The sequence below is a fragment of the Hyperolius riggenbachi genome, chromosome 1, assembly GCF_040937935.1.
Source record: "Hyperolius riggenbachi isolate aHypRig1 chromosome 1, aHypRig1.pri, whole genome shotgun sequence".
NCBI lineage: Eukaryota > Metazoa > Chordata > Amphibia > Anura > Hyperoliidae > Hyperolius > Hyperolius riggenbachi.
Genome location: NC_090646.1, coordinates 487,485,182 through 487,509,262, shown reverse-complemented (window position 1 = coordinate 487,509,262; position 24,081 = coordinate 487,485,182). Strand labels below are relative to the sequence as shown.

Here is a 24,081-nt window from a genome sequence, read left to right as displayed (position 1 = left end):
AGAAATATATATATTTACATAGAAAGAGGAACCAAGTCCTGAAAGAGGGACAAATGAGGAGGAAAGAGGGACAGGGCTTCAAAAGAAGCACAGTTGGGAGCTATGCTTTGTCTGGTTACAGGGAGTTACAGAAGTTTGTTTCTTTCTAGTAGACTGCTTCAATGATATTTAACAGTTTGAATGTGGCAGTCCACAATAATCAAAGAGATAATGTGCTTCACTCACTTGCACCTTTTCAGTACTGTTTGTAACAAGCACTATTATGTGGTGAAGACAAGTTAGACTGGTATTTGGTGACTGCTAGTTTCCATTTGTGAAGTGTTGTCCAGACTGGAGATGAAAGTCAAGGACCCTGTGACTATTATCTTTTTGTCTTTAGTATGATCAGTGATCTCTGAATACACATGCATGCTTGGTTCCTGTACTGTAACATGGAGAAAAGACAGAGGAGGAGCAGAAGCCCCCTGCTGTAGGGAAACAATAGCAATTCAATGGGTCTCATTGCTATACCTCCAGGAGAGTCCAGTGAGGAGACACACTAGATTAAACTCAGGTGAGGCTGATGAGGAGGACCATCTCTGCTGATAATCTCACAAATGTGCAGTGCCCAGATCCGACTTGGTGGTGAGTGATCTGCCTGCTGGATTGACTCAGCCAAGCACTGGTCATGGGCATAGTTCTTCCCACTCATCCCACCCGCTTTGTGACGCTCCTCATGTGCTGCTCCATCAGCTCTCCTTCCTTCCGCATAGCATCAGAATATGTAGCTAGCTAGAGATCAAATCCCGATCTATGTAGGGAGACAAACCTTGTACATGTGTTTAAGGCTGTACAAGGACAACTGTAGCAAGAGAGATATGGAGGCTGCCATATCGCGGCTGGCAAAGATAAAAGCCAATGGTGATCTAGTGCAGCGCTTTACTGGGGACAGCTTTGTCACTTAGCAGTGGCTCACAAACTGATCCCTCTCATAGGCTGATGCCTATGAAAAGCGATCATGATGATTGGATCTCAGGGAGAGGGAGTGAAGGAGAAAGTAAAATTAAATAACAATAAAATTGATTAAAAAAAACAAACATTGCAGCAGCAATCAGATCCCACCAACAGAAATCTTTGTTGGTGGGCAGAAAAGGAAGTAAGGCACAGAATGGGACACAGAGGCATGTTCTCTGCTGCAGGAAATGCCTCTGTGTCCCCCATGCCGCTCTCTGCTCCCCCACTATCAACCCCTGAAATTGGCGACACGCGATTGGCGCCAAATTCGAGGGGAAGGGAGGAGAGGTATTGCCTGCTTAAAGGGAACCAGAGAGGAACGGGGGGTGGAAAAAGAAAAAGATTTTATACATACCTGGGGCTTCTTCCAGCCCCATAAGCCTGAATCGCTCCCACGCCGCCGTCCTCAGCTTCCTGGATCCGCCGGTACCGGGCCCGTCACTTCCGGCGGACGCGGCCAATTGTCCGCATCACAGGGGTTCCCTCCATACATGTACGCATGCGGCTGCGCAGTAAGCAGCCACATGCGTATCTGTATGGGGAGAGCACCCTGTGATGCGGAGAATTGGCCGCGTCCGCCGGCCGACTTGCCGACTCGCGGCAATGATGCAGGCCGGTGGCGGCTGATGCAGGCAGCGGAGGAGTGCGACGTGGGAGCGATCCGTGCGTATGGGGCTGGAGGAAGCCCCAGGTATGTATATCTCATCCTCTCTGGTTCCCTTTAAACGCCCACTGGGGACATTCCTGCAGGCCTTCACCAGCTGCCACTGGGTAGCCCTGCCTCTCCACGGCCGCTCCCCCGCCTCCCTGCACCCTGCTCTGTGTGTGAGATACACAGAGCAGCTCTTCCAGCGTCATGACCCCAGGGGTCTTGAAAACGAAAGTAATAGATAGCAGACCACTGGAGGGGCGGGGATTGCAGCTACCTGTTCCACACAGATCAGTTAGCATTGCTTTTTTTTTTTGTTTTAATCCTGGCCTCGGGTTCACTTTAAAAGGAAATAAATATAACAGCCTACATAGCACTCTTGCTACAGTTGTCCTTTAAAGAAAACATTTCAGACATGAGATTGTCACCAAAAACAGTCACAAATGATCATTTTGGGTGACATACATCTGATGGAACGTACTACTTTGTAGTTTCAGTCAATTCAATATTCAAAACTAAATGGGGCCCAAACTTCTATACTAAGATAATGAAGTCTACTGTACACTATCTTACACAGTCTTTTACTTATAGATAAAGAAAAACAATATTATGGAATTGCACTAATCAAAGGCAATTTTTATTGGCCCAACTTGTACCTGCATACAATTTGTTTTACATTTTTACACAAACCAGAATTCTAAGTATCTCGTTGAGCATAGCAATCACCCTTCCATTTGCAGCAGCCCTTCCATGCCATGTGCAGTCCGCATCCTATGAGCGCCTTCCATGTGTTTCATTCATTCATGCTCCTTCATTTAAGAGCAACAGTCGTCCCCCCCCATCCATGTGAAGCTACCTTTTTTCAGCTTTTCCCTTTTTAGACTGGTTCTCCGCATGCAGAAACTCCCCTCTCACATGACAAACCTCAACAGCGCCCGAACTGAGAGGGATCTGGAGGCTGACATGTTTATCTCCTTTTACACTAGATACACACGATGCAATTTCAAACCTCAGACAATTTCCAACATGTCCGATGTGCTCTCCATTGATAACGGGATCAATTTTCAGATAACGACTGCACAAAATTGTCCTGTTATCAATCAAAAGCAGATCAGACTTTGTTGAAAATGATCGGTTCGACCTGTTGATCTGATGGGAAATTGCACTGTGTGTACCTAGCATTAAACAATGCAGATTACCTTACTGTTCTGCTCTAATACTTTTAGCCATAGAAGCTTTTAGATAAGAAGAGAAAGTCTGAGTGTGTGGCACATCCCATCAAAAGTACATATACACTTGAGCCGAGTAGTATAAGTGACACTTTGCAATGCGCTATTTCAAATCCCTGCACCTTGCCTGCTTGCTTAATCCGTTAACTGGCGTTGTGGACGTGTGCACAACCATATATAGTAGAAAAATACATCAACATTCATCTTCAAGAAAAAAAGCAATTGGTGTGCACCTTCCGTCTGAAAATGGGTGATTTAATGACCAGAAGTAAACAGTACATTCAAATATGCAAGCAGGTTGTGGTTTTCATCAAACATTGATATCCCCTGGTGGGGTATACATAGTCAGGCTAGTCTTACGTGACCGTTGGTAGCAGGGTTGTGGAGGTTGGAGGTGGGTGGAGGCAATAGCGGTGGAGCGACGGCCGTTTCGCGTCTATCTGATGCTTGGTCACGGGAACCACTGGACAGTGGTTCGCGTGACCAAGCGTCAGATAGACGCGAAACGGCCGTCGCTCCACCGCTATTGCCTCCACCCACCTCCAACCTCCACAACCCTGCTACCAACGGTCACGTAAGACTAGCCTGACTATGTATACCCCACCAGGGGATCAGGGCCGGATTTCTGGCAAGGCCAAATAGGCCATGGCCTAGGGCACCAGAAATTTAGGGGCGGCTCAGTGAGGGGCAGTAAAGCTATTCTATGCAGCCATCCATATCTACAAGAACAGATTTCACCTTCAAACTCCCTGTCCTGTACTTGTGTTGTCCCTGCAAGACCTGTAAGCTCTATCCTGCAGGTACACTTCAGCCTAGCTCTCATGGTGACACAATGGTTCCATCATTAATGAGATAACAAACATAACATAAAAGTTCTTAAGGAAAACATAACTTATAATCTATACGCATATTACTAAAATAGTCATCTGTGACAACTGACATCCAATGAGGGAAAGTAAGTAGAATTCTCATTGGGGCACACAGAGATAACAACCAAACAGACGGTATAGTTGGCCTTGGGCGGTGAAAAGTACAAATCCGGCCCTGCAGGGGATATCAATGTTTGATGAAAACCACAACCTGCTTGCATATTTGAATGTACTGTTTACTTCTGGTCATTAAATCACCCATTTTCAGACGGAAGGTGCACACCAATTGCTTTTTTTCTTGAAGATGAACTTTTAGCCATAGACCCTGAACAAGCATGCAGATCAGATGTTTCTACCTGAAGTCTGACTGAATTAGCTGCATCTTTGTTTCAGGTGTGTCAGACACATACATGATAGATCAGTAGGACTGCCAGGCAACTGGTATTGTTTAAAAGGAAATAAATATGGCAGATTCCATATTCCTCTCACTTTAGGTGTCCTTTCAAACCACGGGTGGTGGCTCTATTAGGCAGTGACCTATGTGTAGTGATCTGGACCTAGGTATTTCAGAGAGTATCAATTGTGACTGGAGATCGGCCTATTACCTGGTTCTGTGTGGCCTGCTTCATATATCATTCAAAATTAGCAAGCAACAATAATAATTGTCCATTTTAAAAACAATTGCCATGGCACTGGAGCAAATTGCAGCCAGTGGCATAGCTAAAGGGGATGCAGAGGTTGCGATCTTACCAGGGCCCCTGGACCTAAGGGGCCAACATTTTTGTCCACCTCCAGTCAATGCATTAGCACTTTATTGGTGCTTTAGTGGTAATGATCACCTCTATATGGGGTTTGCATAGTGGTAATTATTAACCAACCATATTCCCTTTCATCTCTTTACACCTCACACACAGTGGTTGGCCTGGAAAAGCTGGTATTTGTGTTCATGTGATTATTATACAGGCAATACTGGGTAGAGGGGCCAGTGTAAAATTAACACTGGGATACATGGCTCCATACCTATGCAGAGCGGGCTCATGCACAAGGCAACCTAGGCAACTGCCTGGGGCCTAGTGGGCATCAAGGGGCCAGCTACAACTTTCTCTGACCACTCTCCAACTTTAACTTACCAAAAAGACAATAGGAGAAAGCATAGAATATTAGCTTGCCTTGGACCCCATTTCATCTTAACACTTTTCTGTATCTACGCCATTTTGAATTAGTTACCTTAGCACAATTTGATAAATATACAGATTTCATAAATTAGACAAATACAGACAATACATATTGGATCCTCTTCCTTGGTCAGAAATGGGCTTATTTTAATAGGAGCATACTGTATTTCCTTGAAAGTATAACTCAATGTCAAAATGCTTTCTTTATGATCAATGAAAAACAATAAATATTCTCACAAAGGAAGTGACAGCTTGAATAAAGCTCAACAGTTGCTAAATGTTTTTACATTGCCAGACTGCGTTTGACATTGTGTACTCTCTTTCATTTCATGTTGGCATTGCCTTCTTATCTTACATTACAAATTGGCACTCTGTCTGACAAACCATTTGAAATGTTGTCAAACCTTCCCAATTTCGTTGCATTATTGAACAGCATCTCTTAGCATTCTTGGTACTTGAGAACCCAATTAATCCTAATGCTGGCAAAATACATGTCCCGGTAATTTGCAAATAAGGTCATTACAGAAAAGCCTAAACGTTTTCTAGGGCTGTGCTGAAATTAGAAACGTAAGATCAGATCTTCACATCATATTAAAGGGGCCACACACCAATCACCCCAAGACAATTTTGAGCAATCTTTATTCTCCGTTGTTTGAATAACTCAGGGGCCTCATAGTACGGTTTACTTGCTACAGCAAAACTACTAAACTTGTATTAATGCATGCTTTTCATTATGCAGGATACCTTTTCAGTAGACCTGGCTCACAAAACCTATAAATAGCTACTAGTTCATTAAAAAACACTTATTATGTGAGCATACCTTTAAAGAAAACATCCAGGAAAAATCCAATCTACTTACCTGGGGTTTCCTCCAGCCCCTGGAAGCCTATGTGTCCCTGGCTGCAGCTCCGCTCCAAGCCTCTCTCCTGGGGACCCCTCCATAGCAGCCACCAACCTGGCCAGGCCGGCGACTACTGCGCATGTGCGAGGCCTAGCCATTCGCGGTCCCATAGGCGGGAGCAGTCTGCTTGGGCGCAGTACGTCTGCGCATGCGCAAAACGCTCCCTACCATGTGGCGCAGCTTGGAATAGTGCTTCAGCAAGGGACGCATAGGCTTATAGGGGCTGGAGGAAACCCCAGGTTGGTAGATATGATGAAGTTTTCCGGATGTTTCCTTTAAGAAGCCCATTAATAATAATGCAATTTCCTGATCAACTGTCAATTTCCCGATCCCATCATTGCGAAACGATTGTTCAGGTACGATTGTCCAGCCCACCAACGGAGGCGAAAATTATAAGCAATCCAATCAGACTAAAAGAATTGTTCCATAATTCGGATCAATGCTTGATAGAACTATCATCTGACGTTTATCTGCTTCATTAACGGTACCCAATTCAATTGATCATATGGTTGATCACTCAGGAGATTGTATCGTTAACGGGCACCTTTACTACATATGACTCCAAAGCCCCTGTTTCCCAATCTACGCTTATGTACCAGCAGCATGAGATGATAGATGACCTTGTAGTGAGAAGGATACGGAGGCTGACATATTTATTTCCTATTAAACAAGGCCAATTGCTTGGCTGTGCTACTGATGCTGTATTGTAAAACTTTAACCACTTAAGGACCGTGGAGTTAAACCCCCCTTAGTGACCAGGCCATTTTTTACTAAATAGGCCCAGCAGCTTTAAGGGCTCGCTGCAGGGCTGCACAACTCAGCACACAAGTTATTCCCCCCCCCCCCTTTTCTCCCCATCAACAGAGCTCTCTGTTGGTGGGGTCTGATCGCTCCCCAGATGTTTTTTTTTTTATATATAAATATATATATATATTTTTAAATAAAATGTATATATATCTTTTTTTTTGTGTGTGTCCCCTCCCTCCCTCCCACCGCCAGCCAATCAGTGTGATTTGCTGTCATAGGCTTCAGCCTATGACAGCGGATCACTTCCCTGCCTACAGAGGGGGAAGTCGTGTCACACGGCTGGATCTCAGCTGAGCTGAGTAATGGGTACAATAGAATGTGTGCTGCAGGGTCATGCAGAGGATCCTTAATCACTTCAGGACCATAGGCTTAACCCCCCCCCCCCCCCCCCCCCCTAGTGACCAGGCCATTTTTACAATATAGGCCACTGCAGCTTTAAGGCCTCGCTGCAGGGCAGTACAACTTAGCACACAAGTGATTCCCCCCCTCTTTTCTGCCTACCAACAGAGCTCCCTGTTGGTGGGCTCTGTTCCCCGCTGTAATGTTTATTTATTTTTCTACAAATATTTATTTCTTTTATTTTTAAATATATTTTTTTTATTGCATTCCCTCCCTCCCTCCCACCAGCCAATCACTGTGATCGGCTGTTATAGGCATTAGCCTATGACAGCAGATCACCCCTGAGCCTACCAGGGGGACAGCCGTGTCACTCGGTTGTCCCCAGTACAGCGCTGCCTTAGATAGCAGCGCTGTACGAAGTAAATAGATCGCCGCTGGGAGACTGATGACGGAGCGGAGCTCCATCATCCAAGCGGAGATGCGCGCACATCAGCGCACACGATCTCCTGCAAACCCCCACCCCAGGACTCTACGCCAAACGGCGTTAGGCGGTCCTGGGGCTGCTGCCATGGCCATGCCCGTCGTGTTATAGGACCACTATCGCAAAAAATGTAATATTTAAAACACATGTAGATACATACAAATTAGAAGTACATTTCTCCCAGAGTAAAATGAGCCATAAATAACTTTTCTCCTATGTTGCTGTCACTTACAGTAGGTAGTAGAAATTTGACATTACCGACAGGTTTTGGGCTAGTTTATCTCTTCATGGGGGATTCTAGGCATGACCTTGATTCTTTATAAAGATGCTTCCTGAAAAGGATTTATAGAAAAATGCTGGCCAGCCTCCCTGCTCGCTGCACACTTTTTTGGCAGTTGGATGGAGCAATTGCCATTCACTAAGTGCTTTTGAAAATAATGAAAACCCTGAGAATCCTCCATGAGGAGATGGGCTAATCCAAAACCTGTTGGTTCTGTCAGATTTCTACTACTTACTGTAAGTGACAGCAACATAGGAGAAAAGTAATTTATGCCTCATTTTACTCTGGAACAAACGTACTTTTACATTTTTGTATGTGCTACATGTAGTTCAAATGTTATAATTTTCGCGATAGTGTTCCTTTAAGGAGGGTGCTCACATTCTAAAATGCCCCCCTTGATTGCAGTATCATTCAGACTTTGTGTCCCCTTCCAACCCCCTACAATGTTCAGAGATGATCTAAAAAAGTTTTATCCACAAATGTGTTTGGACTGTTATAGACAGTCGAAAACAGGGGTCTCCAACCCCCGGTCCGCAGCCCATTATTAATCCGGAATTGGCCGTGTGACACTGCATCCGACCGCCTCGCTGCCCTGACGCTTTCCTCCGAATGTAAAGTTCCCCCCCGATGCCCAATGCATGTTATACATTACCAGTCCACGACCTCCGATTGTCCCTGCTGGCCACTCTGTTCTTTATACACGTGCGCCACATGGTTGCCTAGAAACGTGGTCGCGTGTATGACGTCTGACATTATACCCACATCCTTACTAGGTAACCATGTGGGGATGCACGTATGGAGAGAGGAGTGCGTCTGGAGCCAGTGGGGACAAGCAGAGGCGGCAGACAGGTAATGTATTACATGCACTGGGCACCGGTGGGGACACTTAACATTGGGGGGACAGCGACGGGGGTTTCGTCATGTTCGCCGATTTATCCGAAATTGCACGCCGTTACCACAGCGCACCTGATCAAGCAAGTTGGCCCAACATCTTGCAGCATGCGCAATCGACTTATGCGACCAACTTTGCCCTGAAATTGGTCGCATTGTTGTTCAGGCATGCACTTGGCGGCACTGATTTTCATCGGAATTCGATTACAATAATCGAATTGGATGGTCGATCGGACGCCAAGATGTCACCTTAAATCTGTCAGAAAATTGCATTGTGTGTACCTAGCATTAGCCATAGCCTTGCTTTGCCTTGTATTAGAGGATAGCCCTTGTACTGTAGTTTTGTTGTTGTACTATCATTTTATCTATAGAAGGTAAGTTTTGTGGTTACATTGCCATAGGCACCAAATAGATCAGACATGGCTATGGGGACCGCATTCAGAACAGGTTTTCCTACTTGCGGTTATACTTGCAGGTAGAGGGAGAGTTACTGGACATAGTATTATTATTTTGCTAGTGCAGTGCTGCATGTTTAGGTGATTATGGTCTAATGATTGATGTGTTGTTGCCCATGTGTGAGAAAACAAGTTTAATTTCCAGTAAATCTGTCAGTGAAGGAAGAAAAATGTCAGCAGGATATGGATCAGCTAGTGGAGTATTGTAGTTAATCCTGAAGTAAGTTATCCTCGAAGGAGCTGCATAGAACCGCACACTGCTTCTCTAAACACCCTGGAAATGATCGAAGCTCTCAGGAAACACTTTAAGCTGTCAGTTATCAGCCTTTCCACTAATTTACACTATACAGTACAAAACATTTTGTTATTACACATTACGAGGTACACAACATGTTAACTTAGACTATTGAGTCTTTGGAATACATATCAGATGTCATAATGTTTGTTACAAAGTCCTCAGAAGTCATTTGCAGTCTTGTTGACCATACCTGAATGAGTGGTGAGAAGAATATGATCCATGTGTGACTGTTGGCTGAGCTCTTTAGCAACAGGCAGAGTGTGGACACTCCAGTCTGCAGCTGCATCTCCTTCCAGCTGACATATGGACTGGAACAGGGTTGGCAATGGGAAAGGCAATGCTTCTAGAGAACTCCTTCGTGCTGCATGTTTACGAATTCCCTTGTTCTCACTGCACAGACCTGAAACACAAAAATATAAATGTAGACTTGTAAGTTAGAAACAATACATAGTACTGCATATGGCCAACTAGCACAGGGAAGTTATACATATTCTTTCCCCTATTGTTGGTGGCATGGGAGCTGTTATTCAACCCCCCACCCCTGCACTTTAGAGGTGGCTTTATGCTGTGATTTCAATGCTCCATCTAGTCCATCACATGCTCTTGCTATAACCAATGTGTTCAAGGAAATTGGCCAGACGTGTAAAAAATATGAAATGCGTACCAAAAGCTTTAAATCTTTCCTTTGTTTATAGAAACCTTTGAGGTACTTCTGTGATCCCAGCTTCTGCATCTCCGACCAACACAACTTATCTGGCTGGAAGACGAGCATTTCCGGGCTTCGGGACTTACTTGACATATTCTGGCTACTTAACTGAAGAGATGTGGGTCTCTGTGGCCTGTCTTTATGTTCCATGGTTAAACTAATGTAATGCCACCAGTATGTCTATTCATACATTCTCTGGGGTTATGTCGGTAACGTCACCACTGAAATCCCGGCACATGAACCCCCGACACATGCATAAATAGATGCAAGTGAGAGGTGGAGCAAGAAAGCTTGGCATTATTAAACATTTATTGCCAAAGACGTGTAGATGCATAATACAAATCCATATTAGATGCAAGATAAATCCAGTACTGTGTTTTTATTATGTAAAATAAACCTATGTGCAGTGCTAATGATTAATTACAAATAATTAAAAACGAAAACTTGCATAGACCAACAAACCTCCTACACACACTATGAGGCCTGCACCCATTAGCAGTGAACGGTATTCTCCAAAACCAAGAAAATATGAAGTCTTTCCCCATTGAAGATCCCAGGCATCACAACTGGTGGGCCCTGGGACTCTTTGGGCACAGTGAGGTCACTGATCGATAATAGGAGTGAAAATTTATGGTGCTATCTCATGGGCCTGAAATTGGAGTGATCAGATGAGCATAACTCCTCTGGCTACTGTTTGCAGGGTCCAGAGTATGTAAACATTTTAGTCAATAAACACAGTGGTATCTTATGTTGAATGAAGTATTCAGGGTTTTTCACTTGGACTGTACCCATCATCAGCCTCTCCCCATCAAATGGCTGAATATTTACTGTATAAATAGTGTAGGAGCCGGCAGAATATGAAACAGCTTGAAATTGACAAATCTCCTCCAGTCAGGCAATAAAGACGACTACAAGCAACATGGAGAGAAGCCTTCTATATCAACAAGACAAGGATCTATACTATGTTAAAGGTTGGGCCCTGCTTGAAGAACCCTGAAAACCCTGAGAATGACAGGGGCTGAACAATTAGGGAGGCCTCACATGGACCAGTGACAATCACCATTAGTTATAGGTGTTAGGTGAGAGGAGTTTAGGCCTGTCAGGGATTGCTCAACATCCAGTTCAAGTTCCCTCTCTGAGGTGAGCGGGATGTTGATTGGCTGAAAAGTACTGCAGTGCAGGGAAGCCTGTGGGAGGTCTCTGATTGGTCGGCGAAGCAGGTGTTATGTTTAGACAGGTGTTACTATGCCTAGAAGAAGATTAGGCCGACCAATCAGGAGGGTTTTGAGTATATATAAAGGAGGTCCGTTCCTCACATTAGCTGCCAGTCACCCCTGTGGCATAGGTGAGCTCAGAGCTGTAATACTTGAGCTTGTAATACAGCGCTTACCTTGCCGATATGGAGGTGTTGCGGCAGTTGGCTTTGCGGGCTGAAGATCCGGATGGAGAAGAGATCCTGGCTCGCTGTCTACAGATGGCGGAGGAGGAGAGAGCTCGGCGGGTTCAAGAGGCGAGTGGCGGCGGGTCAAGCGGATCTGGTCAGCAGGAGAAGAGGAAGCGGACGGCGACGAGATCTTATTCGCCGGAGGAAAGCGGCGGCAGCAATCAGCAGCGGAGGTCCCAGCGTGGAGGTCAGCGGGGCAGAAGCGCCACTCCGAAATCGTCCGGCCGTTCCAGCAAGTCCTCGGCCGCCAAGAAGAAGGGATCCGGCGGCAGTAGTGCAGCGGCGGTTGCTGGTGTCAATCCAGCCAATGAGGGAGCATCGGAGGCGGGGCCAGTGTTGGCGCCGACCATTCAGGTCGCGGCCAGGTCGGGGGCCAATGGAGAACTGGAAAGGGCGTGGCCGGCGTCTTCCCTCATGCCGCCGACCAATCCGGAGATCTCCCTGCATTCGGCCGGTGGAAGGGCTGAGGAGGCGGGGTTTTCGGGCGCAGTTCGAGCGCCGACCAATCAGATCGCGGCGCTGCTGGATGGATGGTGTGGTCCGGCCCAGCGTGCTGCGGCCAATCAGGGGCAGGCAGGGGAGCGGCCTTTAGCTTCCTCCATGGCGGCGGCCAATCCGGTCGCCGCTCCTTCCCCTTGTTTTTCTTTCTCTCCTCTAGCTTCCGCATCATGCGCTGGGCTTCGGCTTGGAGCCGGCGGATGGGAGTCGTCAGCGGTGGCCTCTGCATCCGGTTCAGGCGGAATTCCGGATGGTCGCATCCCAGGAGTCAGCGGAGTTCCTGCACAGACGGCGTTTTCCAGTGGACGCAGTGAGCCTGGCGGTGGGGACGTGTGTAGGCCCGCAGCAGCAGTTATTGGATCTGGATCTGGGCCAGCTCAGGCTCGTCCACCCGCTGCTGCTGGGGGTGCTGCATGGTCTCATGCCGGTGTTCCTGCAGAAGATACTGTCATCGGGCAGCCTCCTTCTCCTGCTCAGCAAATACCTTTGGTTGGTGAGTATAATGTTATCTCACCACTTGTACAAATTTTAGTTCAAGCCCTGCAGCAGGCTGGGGTTCAGCAGACTGGTTTAGCAAATGCATGTTCAGTATGGGGTGGCACTGGGGCAGCTTTTAGTAATGTACCGGTTACCCCTTCTCCTACTGGTCAATCTGTGATGGCTTCTGCTTGTTCCTCAGCTCCCTCTATTAACCCCTGCATCCCAGTCACTAGGCCTGGGGTTGCAGAAAGCAGTTATAAAGAAAACATGTCATGTGACATTTCACCGCTTGGTTTTCACCTTTCTGATACCATAAAAGAAAAAATATGGAAAGGTGATTTCATTGATTTATTAACGTTACTTCCAGCTGCCAAAGAATCTGTAAAGAAGGAAAAGTCTGAGGACAAAGAGGATGATAGGAAAAAACATGTACCAAGGTCATTTAATAACTGGCTACAGGCGTTTTGCGTATATGCCAGTGTGCTAGGTGAAAAACATCCTGAACGATGTCCGCTCATGTTTAGATATTTAGATTCCATACTGGAAGCTTACAGATCCTTTGGTGGCTTGGCCTGGTACCATTATGATGAAGCTTTCAGGCAGAGATTATCGGTATATCCGACCATGAAGTGGAGTTCTAAGGATGTGGGATTGTGGTTGGAGTTGATGATGCCGCAAAAGGTTGCTACTTTTAAACAGCCCAGCCACAATTCCAGCGGAGGTTATAAGAAAGGAGTTTGTTATGCATTTAACGATGCTCAATGTAAGTGGCCAGGGACCTGTAAGTATAGACACGAATGCGGATTTTGTGGTGGGTCACATCCTGTAGTACGGTGCTTTAAAAAAGCAAATGCTAGCAATCCCAGTGCAAAGGAGCTTTTTCTCAAAAGCGGTCACACCAGTGAAGCTGGAAAACATGCTGCCATGGCTACAGCTGTATCAAAGCAGGGAGAAAGCTCAGCTAATAATTGATGGATTTAAGTTCGGTTTCCGTTTGCCGGCCTTCAAAGGTCTTGGCTGCAGCTGGGTTAATAACTTAAAGTCGGTTACCCCTTTAGTAGATACTGTACAAGAAAAGATTAATAAAGAGCTGCAAGAAGGAAGAGTGTCAGGTCCTTTTATTAATCCTCCTTTTGTAAATTTTAGGCTTTCTCCATTAGGAATAGTTCCCAAAAAAGAACCGGGAACATATAGACTCATTCACCACCTTTCATTCCCAACAGGCCAGTCTTTGAACGATGACATTCCGGATAATTTATCGTCGGTATCGTACGCGTCTTTTGAAGATGCCTTAAAAATTCTAAGAACTGTTGGGCAAGGTGCTCTGTTAGCAAAAGCTGACATCAAATCAGCGTTCAGGTTACTGCCAATTCACCCTGAGTCATTTAATTCATTAGGTTTTCAGTTTGGAGGTTATTATTATTTTGATAGGTGCCTGCCTATGGGCTGTGCGCTATCATGTAACTATTTTGAAACTTTTTCTTCATTTTTGGAATGGGTGGTTGCCTTTTTGTCTAATCAATCATCTTTGATTCATTATCTGGATGATTTTTTATTCATGGGTCCACCAGCTTCTGATATTTGTCAACAGCTTTTAGTAATTTTTTCAGTAGTTTGTGAACATTTTGGTGTCCCATTAGCAAATGAAAAAACGGTTACCCCTTGCTCAAGCTTAGAATTTTTGGGAATTATAATTGATACCTGTCGAATGGAATTTCGTTTACCGAGTGAAAAATTGGAAAAAATCGAGCGTCTGATATCGTCCTTTTTGCGGCGCAAAAAAGTTTTGTTAAAGGAAATGCAATCCTTGTTGGGTAATCTTACATTCGCAACAAGGATTATGCCCATGGGCAGGATATTTTCGCGGCGGCTATTTTCTTCCATGTCAGGTTTAAAATCGCCATTTTCACATATAAGGGTAACGGAAAGTTTAAAGGCTGATTTGCTGGTTTGGGCCGAATTTATAAGTTCATACAATGGTAGGTCCTTTTGGCAAGAGGATTTTGTCAATGACACAGAAATGGAATTCTATACAGATGCGTCTGGCAGTGTGGGCTGCGGCGCTTATTGGGCAGGGAGATGGTTTGCCGTAAGATGGCCCGAATCTTGGCAGCAGCCTGAAATAGTGAAGAACATTGTGTTGCTTGAGTTATTCCCCGTAGTAGCAGCCCTATTCATTTGGGGGAAGAGCTTTGAAGGTAAGAGGATAATGGTCCATTCTGATAATAAAGGTACAGTATTTGCGCTAAATTGTTTGTCTTCAAAGTCACCTTTAGTAGTTAGGTTACTGAGGGTATTAGTTTTATATGCTTTAAAGTTTAATTTATGGATTAAAGCACAATATGTCCCAGGTTTACAAAATGACATAGCTGATTCTCTATCACGATTGCAGATGGGGAGATTTCGGCTTCTGGCTCCGCAGGCACACCCGGTGGGGGAGGAGATTCCTACATTTATGTGGAACCTGATTTGGAGTTAGTTCGCGCTGTAATACAACAATCAGTGTCAAAAACAACCTGGCGGGCATATTCCAGTGCATGGAGAGAGTGGAGTAGCTTTACTGGAAGTTTAGGAGTTAATCCATGGACAGTTTCAGAAGATTTAGTTTTGAAGTTCATTGCAGATAAGGTTAAGCAGCGTTATTCACATTCTCATATCTCTAAGTCCTTGGCAGGTATATCTTTCTTTTTTAAATTGCGTAATCTCCCTCACTGTAAATCTTATTTTTCTGTACAGCAATTTCTTAAAGGTTACAGGAGACAATCTCATGTGCCGGACGATAGGAGCCCAATTACGCTGGAGATTTTGGCGGCATTATGGGACTCAGCGGTGTCTGTCTGTGAGTCTCAATTTGAAGTGCGTCTTTTTCGCTGTGCATTTTCACTCATGTTCTTTGCAGCTTTTAGGATTTCTGAGCTGATTTCACAGAGTAAAGCTAATGCTTCGGGCTTGAGATATGAGGATGTTAATAGGGTGGGTGATAAACTCAGTATCCGGTTGCCATTTTCAAAGACTGACCAGGAGGGTAAAGGTACTCAGGTGGAGCTACAGGCTTGGCCCAATAATAAACTCTGTCCAATTATTAATTTGGATAATTATTTGGCAGTCCGGGGTGAGGATAAAGGAGTATTAATGCGGCATCTCAAGGGCTCCCCACTTACTTATTTTCAGTTCAACACAGTATTAAGGATTTGTGTAAATCAGGCAGGTTATGGCCACCAAAAAATTTCTGCGCATTCATTCCGCATAGGTGCAGCCACGGAAGCGGCCAGATTGGGTCTGAAGGAGGGAGTGATTAAAAAAATGGGTCGTTGGAGTTCGTCAGCGTATAAACTGTATGTGCGTGTTTGATTCGTGTTCTTGTTTTACAGGCAAAAAGACTGTGATATGGATCCTGGGTCATTCATTTATTTTTTGGGCACATCAAAGGGCGTGCAAGCGACCCTACTCATCAAACTTGAATATGGACTTGAACAAATATGCAGTTTATTGGTATGGTTGTAGGGGAATGCTATGGCCCCAGTTGAAGGCGGAATTATTTAGGTTGCTTACAATTTTTCCAGTTCCGGATGTGTTGATTGTACACCTGGGGGGGAATGATGTTGGGAAATTGAAGTCTTTGGAGCTTTTCTTCAATATCAGGGATGATCTCTGTAATTTTCAGGCCTTTTCTAGGAACACCAAAATAATTTTTTCTGAGATGGTGCCCAGGTTGTTGTGGTTAGCGCCGTCTGGCCTAAGCCACTGTGAAAAAATCCGGAAGAAATTGAATCACCAGTTGGCTAAATGTTTGACGGGTTTGGGAATGTGGTCATACAGGCATATTGATCTTGAAGGTGGCCTTCCTGGTCTGTACAGACAGGATGGCGTGCACTTGAGTGATATAGGGTTAGACATATTTAATCTGGGTCTTCAGAGCTGCATTGAGATGGTCGTGGGGTAGGTGCCAGGCTAGGGGCCTGGCGGGTGGGGTCGTATTTCTTGTTGTTTTATTGCATATCTGAACTGTGGTAGTTAGATATGAAGAAATAGTGGTTATTGCAAGGTTTTATAAAAGTTGTTTCATCGACCTCAATTTATTTATTTCAAGTAATTTATTACATTTATATTTACCAAATAAAATTGGCCACGGCCTTTGAAATGCCAGCTCTGGAGTCTTATTTGTATGTCATTTATGTTTAGTTTAAGATAAATGGGGTTGGGAGGGTATTGTCTACAGGTCCATGACAGGGGCTGAACAATTAGGGAGGCCTCACATGGACCAGTGACAATCACCATTAGTTATAGGTGTTAGGTGAGAGGAGTTTAGGCCTGTCAGGGATTGCTCAACATCCAGTTCAAGTTCCCTCTCTGAGGTGAGCGGGATGTTGATTGGCTGAAAAGTACTGCAGTGCAGGGAAGCCTGTGGGAGGTCTCTGATTGGTCGGCGAAGCAGGTGTTATGTTTAGACAGGTGTTACTATGCCTAGAAGAAGATTAGGCCGACCAATCAGGAGGGTTTTGAGTATATATAAAGGAGGTCCGTTCCTCACATTAGCTGCCAGTCACCCCTGTGGCATAGGTGAGCTCCCCACCCACCCCTTTCCCCCTTTTTGTTTGATATTTATATTAATAAAAAAAAAAAAAAAAAAAAAAAGATTCGTCGTGGTCAAATTTTATTTGGATGGTTTGAAGTTTGGGGTCGTATTTCTTGTTGTTTTATTGCATATCTGAACTGTGGTAGTTAGATATGAAGAAATAGTGGTTATTGCAAGGTTTTATAAAAGTTGTTTCATCGACCTCAATTTATTTATTTCAAGTAATTTATTACATTTATATTTACCAAATAAAATTGGCCACGGCCTTTGAAATGCCAGCTCTGGAGTCTTATTTGTATGTCATTTATGTTTAGTTTAAGATAAATGGGGTTGGGAGGGTATTGTCTACAGGTCCATAAGATACTACCACAAACTGTGTGTTGTCACATTCAGGTGGAACTTGGGATCACAGTCATCTCACTGACTACAGACGTATTAAACATGGCACCCAGTAGCAAGCAAAATAAATATAGAGCTTTCACAGCCACCATAATGTAAGTTCCAAAAATAATACAGCTTTTCTGCAGCAATAAAGAAAATTCCCCATGGGTAATAAAGTCACTAGATATCAGTTAGGCCTAGGACCCACTAGATCGCTTTTAGCAGCACTTTCACAAATACACAGCGATTTCAAAGTTTCAAAGTGATTTTGCAGGTCTTGCAAAAATCCCTTGCAGAACTTGAAAGCTGAAGTGAGAGTGATATGGAAGCTGACATATTTATTTCATTTTAAACAATACCAGTTGCCTGGCAGTGCTGCTGATCCTCTGTCTCTAATACTTATAGCCATAGACCCTAAACAAGCATGCAGATCAGCTGTTTCTAACAAAACCTGACAATATTAGCTGCTTATTGCCTATTACAGAAGTTTAATTCAGACACTACAGCAGCCAAAGAGATCAGCTGGACTGCCAGGCAACTGGTGGTGTTTAAAAGGAAATAAATATGGCAGCGTGGGCCCCTCTGGTCCAGGAGCCCACGGTGCAGTCGCAACCTCTGCATCCCCTATTGTTACACTAATGCTTTTATTCGTTTAAATGATAACCCCCTCATATTAAATACATATGTATTAATATCACTTCCTCCTTACCAGATATATACAAGCTAACATGCCCCACTTGTACAAAATGTTCTCCGGGAACTGGCTAAACCTGTGTATAGTAGACCATCCTGGCTAGGACGCATCAACGTCCTTAATAGATAGTGGCGAGGGAAAAAATTGTCTAGAGCAGAGGTCCCCAACCACCAGGCCGCGGCCCACTGCCGGTCCGTTGGCAGTTTCCAGCTGGGCCGCGGCGGGTCTGTCATCTCCCCCCTCTCCCCCGCGGCCGCCGCTCCTGTTGCCTTATGAGCGGGCGGCCGCTTACGGATTCCCCCCGGCACGCTCTCCTTCAGTATCTCCGATAACAGCAACGCGTCTTGCGGAGGAGGGAAGGAGGCGGAGCAGTAGTTGCCATGGTAGCGGCGTAGCATATCGCCGCTACAGGAAGCCGCTGCCCCGCCTCCTTCCCTCCTCCGCAAGACGTGCTGCTGCTGTATCGGAGATGCTGAAGGAGAGCGGCGCCTGGGGGAATCCGGAAGCGGCCGCCCGCTCATAAGGTAACAGAAGCGGCGGCCGCGGGGGCACCACCTTCCTATACTGGGCACTTTACTAGCCATGCTGGGCAGTATACTAGCCATGCTGGGCACTATACTAGCTATACTGGGGCACTATATTAGCTATACTGGGGCACTATACTAGCCATACTGGGCACTATACTAGCCATGCTGGGCACTATACTAGCCATGCTGGGAACTATACTAGCCATGCTGGGAACTATGCTAGCCATGCTGGGCACTATACTAGCCATGCTGGGCACTATACTAGCCATGCTGGGGCACTATACTAGCCATGCTGGGGCACTATACTAGCCATGCTGGGGCACTATACTAGCCATGCTGGGGCACTATACTAGCCATGCTGGGGCACTATACTAGCCATGCTGGGCACTATACTAGCCATGCTGGGGCACTATACTAGCCATGCTGGGCACTATACTAGCCATGCTGGGCACTATACTAGCCATCCTGGGCACTACACTAGCCATGCTGGGCACTACACTAGCCATCCTGGGCACTATACTAGCCATGCTGGGCACTATACTAGCCATCCTGGGCACTACACTAGCCATCCTGGGCACTATACTAGCCATGCTGGGCACTAACCTAGCCATCCTGGGGCACTATACTAGCCATGCTGGGCACTATACTAGCCATGCTGGGCACTATACTAGCCATCCTGGGGCACTATACTAGCCATGCTGGGCACTACACTAGCCATCCTGGGCACTATACTAGCCATGCTGGGCACTATACTAGCCATCCTGGGCACTACACTAGCCATCCTGGGCACTATACTAGCCATGCTGGGCACTATACTAGCTATAGCTGGGCACTATACTAGCCATGCTGGGAACTATACTAGCCATGCTGGGCACTATACTAGCCATGCTGGGCACTATAGTAGCCATCCTGGGCACTATACTAGCCATGCTGGGCACTATACTAGCTATACTGGGGCAGTATACTAGCCATGCTGGGCACTATACTAGCCATGCTGGGCACTATAGTAGCCATGCTGGGCACTATACTCGCCATGCTGGGCACTATACTAGCCATCCTGGGGCACTATACTAGCCATGCTGGGGCACTATACTAGCCATGCTGGGGCACTATACTAGCCATGCTGGGCATTATACTAGCCATGCTGGGGCACTATACTAGCCATGCTGGGCACTATACTAGCCATGCTGGGCACTATACTAGCCATCCTGGGGCACTATACTAGCCATGCTGGGGCACTATACTAGCCATGCTGGGGCACTATACTAGCCATGCTGGGCACTATACTAGCCATGCTGGGGCACTATACTAGCCATGCTGGGCACTATACTAGCCATGCTGGGCACTATACTAGCTATACTGGGGCACTATACTAGCTATACTGGGGCACTATACTAGCCATGCTGGGGCACTATACTAGCCATGCTGGGCACTTTACTAGCCATGCTGGGCACTATAGTAGCCATGCTGGGCACTATACTAGCCATGCTGGGCACTATACTAGCCATCCTGGGGCACTATACTAGCCATGCTGAGCACTATACTAGCCATCCTGGGGCACTATACTAGCCATGCTGGGCACTATACTAGCCATCCTGGGGCACTATACTAGCCATGCTGGGCACTATACTAGCCATGCTGGGCACTATAGTAGCCATCCTGGGGCACTATACTAGCCATGCTGGGGCACTATACTAGCCATGCTGGGGCACTATACTAGCCATGCTGGGCACTATACTAGCCATGCTGGGGCACTATACTAGCCATGCTGGGCACTATACTAGCCATGCTGGGCACTATACTAGCTATACTGGGGCACTATACTAGCTATACTGGGGCACTATACTAGCCATGCTGGGGCACTATACTAGCCATGCTGGGCACTTTACTAGCCATGCTGGGCACTATAGTAGCCATGCTGGGCACTATACTAGCCATTCTGGGCACTATACTAGCCATTCTGGGCACTATACTAGCCATCCTGGGGCACTATACTAGCCATGCTGAGCACTATACTAGCCATCCTGGGGCACTATACTAGCCATGCTGGGCACTATACTAGCCATCCTGGGGCACTATACTAGCCATGCTGGGCACTATACTAGCCATGCTGGGCACTATACTAGCCATGCTGGGGCACTATACTAGCCATACTGGGGCACTATACTAGCTATACTGGGCCACTACCTACCTATACTGGGCACTTTACTAGCCATGCTGGGCACTATACTAGCCATGCTGGGCACTATACTGGGGTAACTATACTGCTATACTAGCCATACTGGGGCAACTAAACTCCCTATACTGGGGCAACTATACTAATGCTGCCGCACCCAACCCCCCCCCCCCCCCCCTTCATAACCCGCTGCGCACAACACTGACCACTAGCCCGCACACCACCCACATCCTCCCCCTGAAAATAAAAATAGGCAATGAAAAGGGAAGAGAGTGTGAATTCACAAATGGAGTCAAGCAAGGAGATGGACTTTCTACAGCGTTATTTAATCTTGCCCTACATAATGCAGTCAAATTTGTGCTTATGCAGATGATATAGTGATCTTAAGAAATGAACCAGCTTTAAAAAAAAATACATGGAACAACTAGCACAGGAGTTTGGCTTAATAGTCAATGAGCCAAATAACAAATACATGAGAATGCCTCATTCTAGATGTAAACAAAGCCCACAAAATCTGGTCTTAGGTGAAAGAACATTTGAAGGGGTCTCCACATTTACCTACTTAGGAATACTACTGAACATAGAAAAAAATGAGCTAAAAGAGATAACAGAGGGGCAAATATTATTAGGCGTTTAAAAGAATAGCACATTGGGTGGCTGGGACATATGGAGAAAATGGAGGAAGGAAATATGCCTTCCATTTATGAAAGGAAGGCTGTACTCAACAAGAAAAAGAGGAAGGCCATGTGCAAGATGGGTGGAGGACATAAAAACAGACCTAGCCAAGATGGAGATAAGAGAATGGCAAAAAGAGAGAAAGAGATAGAAGGATGAAGTCATATTGTGGAAGAGGCCAAAGCCCACCCAGAGCTGTAACGCCAGAAGAAGAAGAAAACAAGCATCCACTAAGGTATGGTATTTACATTTTCTACTGAGCTGTAGTACATAATAAAGAAAATATATTTCTCTGTGCAGTCCCACTCTGCTCTGTGTTTATTCTGCTACTTAAAAAACAAAAATAGATACAAATGTATGTATGCCAACATTACATTCATCACACAAACAGAGACTTACAATATACAGAAAGTGATAATGATAGTATGGCCTTCATTTATTTCACTTTTTTCTCCTAGGTGATATTTTCACACCTTATTAATAAATTGCCAACTTAAGTCACCAGCAAGCAATACTCAAAATAATTTTCACAGTACGTTTTCACCTACTTTTTGGTACTTTTTAAATTGCAGAGTGCTGAACAGTCCCGATCCAGCTGAGTTATGGGCCATTGCGCATGCGCAGTCTCGGCTACATATGCCCCCTGATTGTGCTCCCGTGGGTGGGAGCATTTTGCGCAAGCATAATTAGTCTTAACAAAATGTGCATGTGCAGAACACTCCCGGCTATAGAAGCGTGATCAGGGGGTGCACGTAGCCAGGACTGCGCATGTGCAGTAGTCCTCGTCTGGCTCAGTCAGGGACTTTACTGGGGCTAACAGTGTGCAACAGAGAGGACCAGCAGGAAGCAGAGGAACCTCAGGAGGTTGGAGGAGCAATTTAAGAGAAATAGTGAATTGAATAAGGGCCTATAAGTAAAGAAATATCCTTTATACATTATGTAGACGCACTTACCCACACAACTGCAACACTGCTCCCACAGACCGCCAAGACATTGCATACACTCTGGGCAGCATGGACAATCATCTGCTTTTACGTTGCACTGACAGAGCTCCTGCAGAGACAACAGGGAAATTAGCATACAAGGCAGAAATGTTATAAATAGGACATGCAGAAAAGATCCCATGCTTTCTTATGGGGAAGTAGGATCCACTCACACATGTTAATATACGGGGTTGTCTTGAAACACTGGAAATGAATATGTGTGAAAAGATCTATGCTTTCCCACAGAAAAGCGCCTCTTATTCCAAGTCTACAAAACTGGGTTTAGTCTGACGGAAAATATCAGACTTTCTGTGACATCAGACTTTCACTGTGACATTAGTTTAAATTTATAGTGACTACAGTATTTCCATAAACATGCATGCTTGGGTTGACTTAAAGGATTACTGTAGGGAGGTCGGGGGAAAAAGAGTTGAACTTACCTGGGGCTTCTAATGGTCCCCCGCAGATGTCCTGTGCCCGCGCAACCACTCACCAATGCTCAAGGCCCCTAAACCCCAACCCCGCCCCATCCCCCCCCCCCCCCCCCCCCCGGTTCACTTCTGGAATGTCCGACTTTGAAGTCTGAAAACCAGCCATGCCCTCACTTCCGCTGTCGTCACCAGGATGGTCTGTGTCTGCGCAGTACGCTCCTGGTGACATCAGCTGGAGTGAGGACATGGCAACGCAGGTGCAGTGGACTTTTGGAAATTCCAGAAGTGAACCGGAGGCGGGACCCGGAGCATCGGTGAGTGGCTGCGCGGGCACAGGATGTCTGCGGGGGACCATTAGAAGCCCTGGGTAAGTTCAACTCATTTTTCCCCGAATTCCTTTAATGTTGCAATATTTTTGTATATGATGGAAGGAAGAGGTGAGCATGCCTGGAGTGAGCTTATCTTAACTGGTTCAGGACTATGCAGAGTTAAATATACACAAAATCAAGGAGTTCTTACAATAGGGTTTATATGAGCCAGAAAGAAATAAAGATTATGCAAGAATAAAGTGATACCTTATTGGACTATATATTGTGTTGGCTCTTATAAACCGTAGTATAAGAACTCCTTGATTTGTGTTGATAATGTAAGGGGCAGAGCGCTCTGACGTTATATCTTGGTCTATAGATAGTTACATTTATGCTGTGTTTATGGATGTTTAATCCTTACATGGCGTAGATTTAACTACATTGGCCCCACACACCTCCCGCCATACTCACTCGTATGCACGCACAACTGCTGAATTCAGCTTTCATTAGACATTCATTTCATGCACTGATTAGCAGCCAATTTCGTAATCACAGAGTAAGAATTTAGAAAAAAAAGCTCAGGTCCTTAACCACTTGATGACCCACCCTTTACCCCCCCTTAAGGACCAGCGCTGTTTTTAGTGATCTGTGCTGGGTGGGCTCTACAGCCCCCAGCACAGATCAGGGTGCAGGCAGAGAGATCAGATTGCCCCCCTTTTTTTCCCCCCTATGGGGATGATGTGCAGGGGGGGTCTGATCTCTTCTGCCTGCGTGTGGCTGGCGGGGGGGCACCTCAAAGCCCCCCTCCGCGGCGAAATTCCCCCCTCCCTCTCCT

At 45.7% G+C, this 24,081-nt stretch overlaps 1 protein-coding gene across 1 annotated transcript in view; it reads right to left on the bottom strand.

The window, feature by feature from the left end:
* Window positions 1–24,081, bottom strand: part of LOC137522316 (twisted gastrulation protein homolog 1-A-like) — a 61,682-nt gene that overhangs the window by 5,477 nt on the left and 32,124 nt on the right. The window contains exons 3-4 of the mRNA XM_068242350.1: window positions 22,478–22,577; window positions 9,558–9,767 (exon numbers count right to left, since the gene is read on the bottom strand). Coding sequence (XP_068098451.1) covers window positions 9,558–9,767; window positions 22,478–22,577 — 310 coding nt within the window. The remainder of the gene's footprint in view (window positions 1–9,557; window positions 9,768–22,477; window positions 22,578–24,081) is intronic.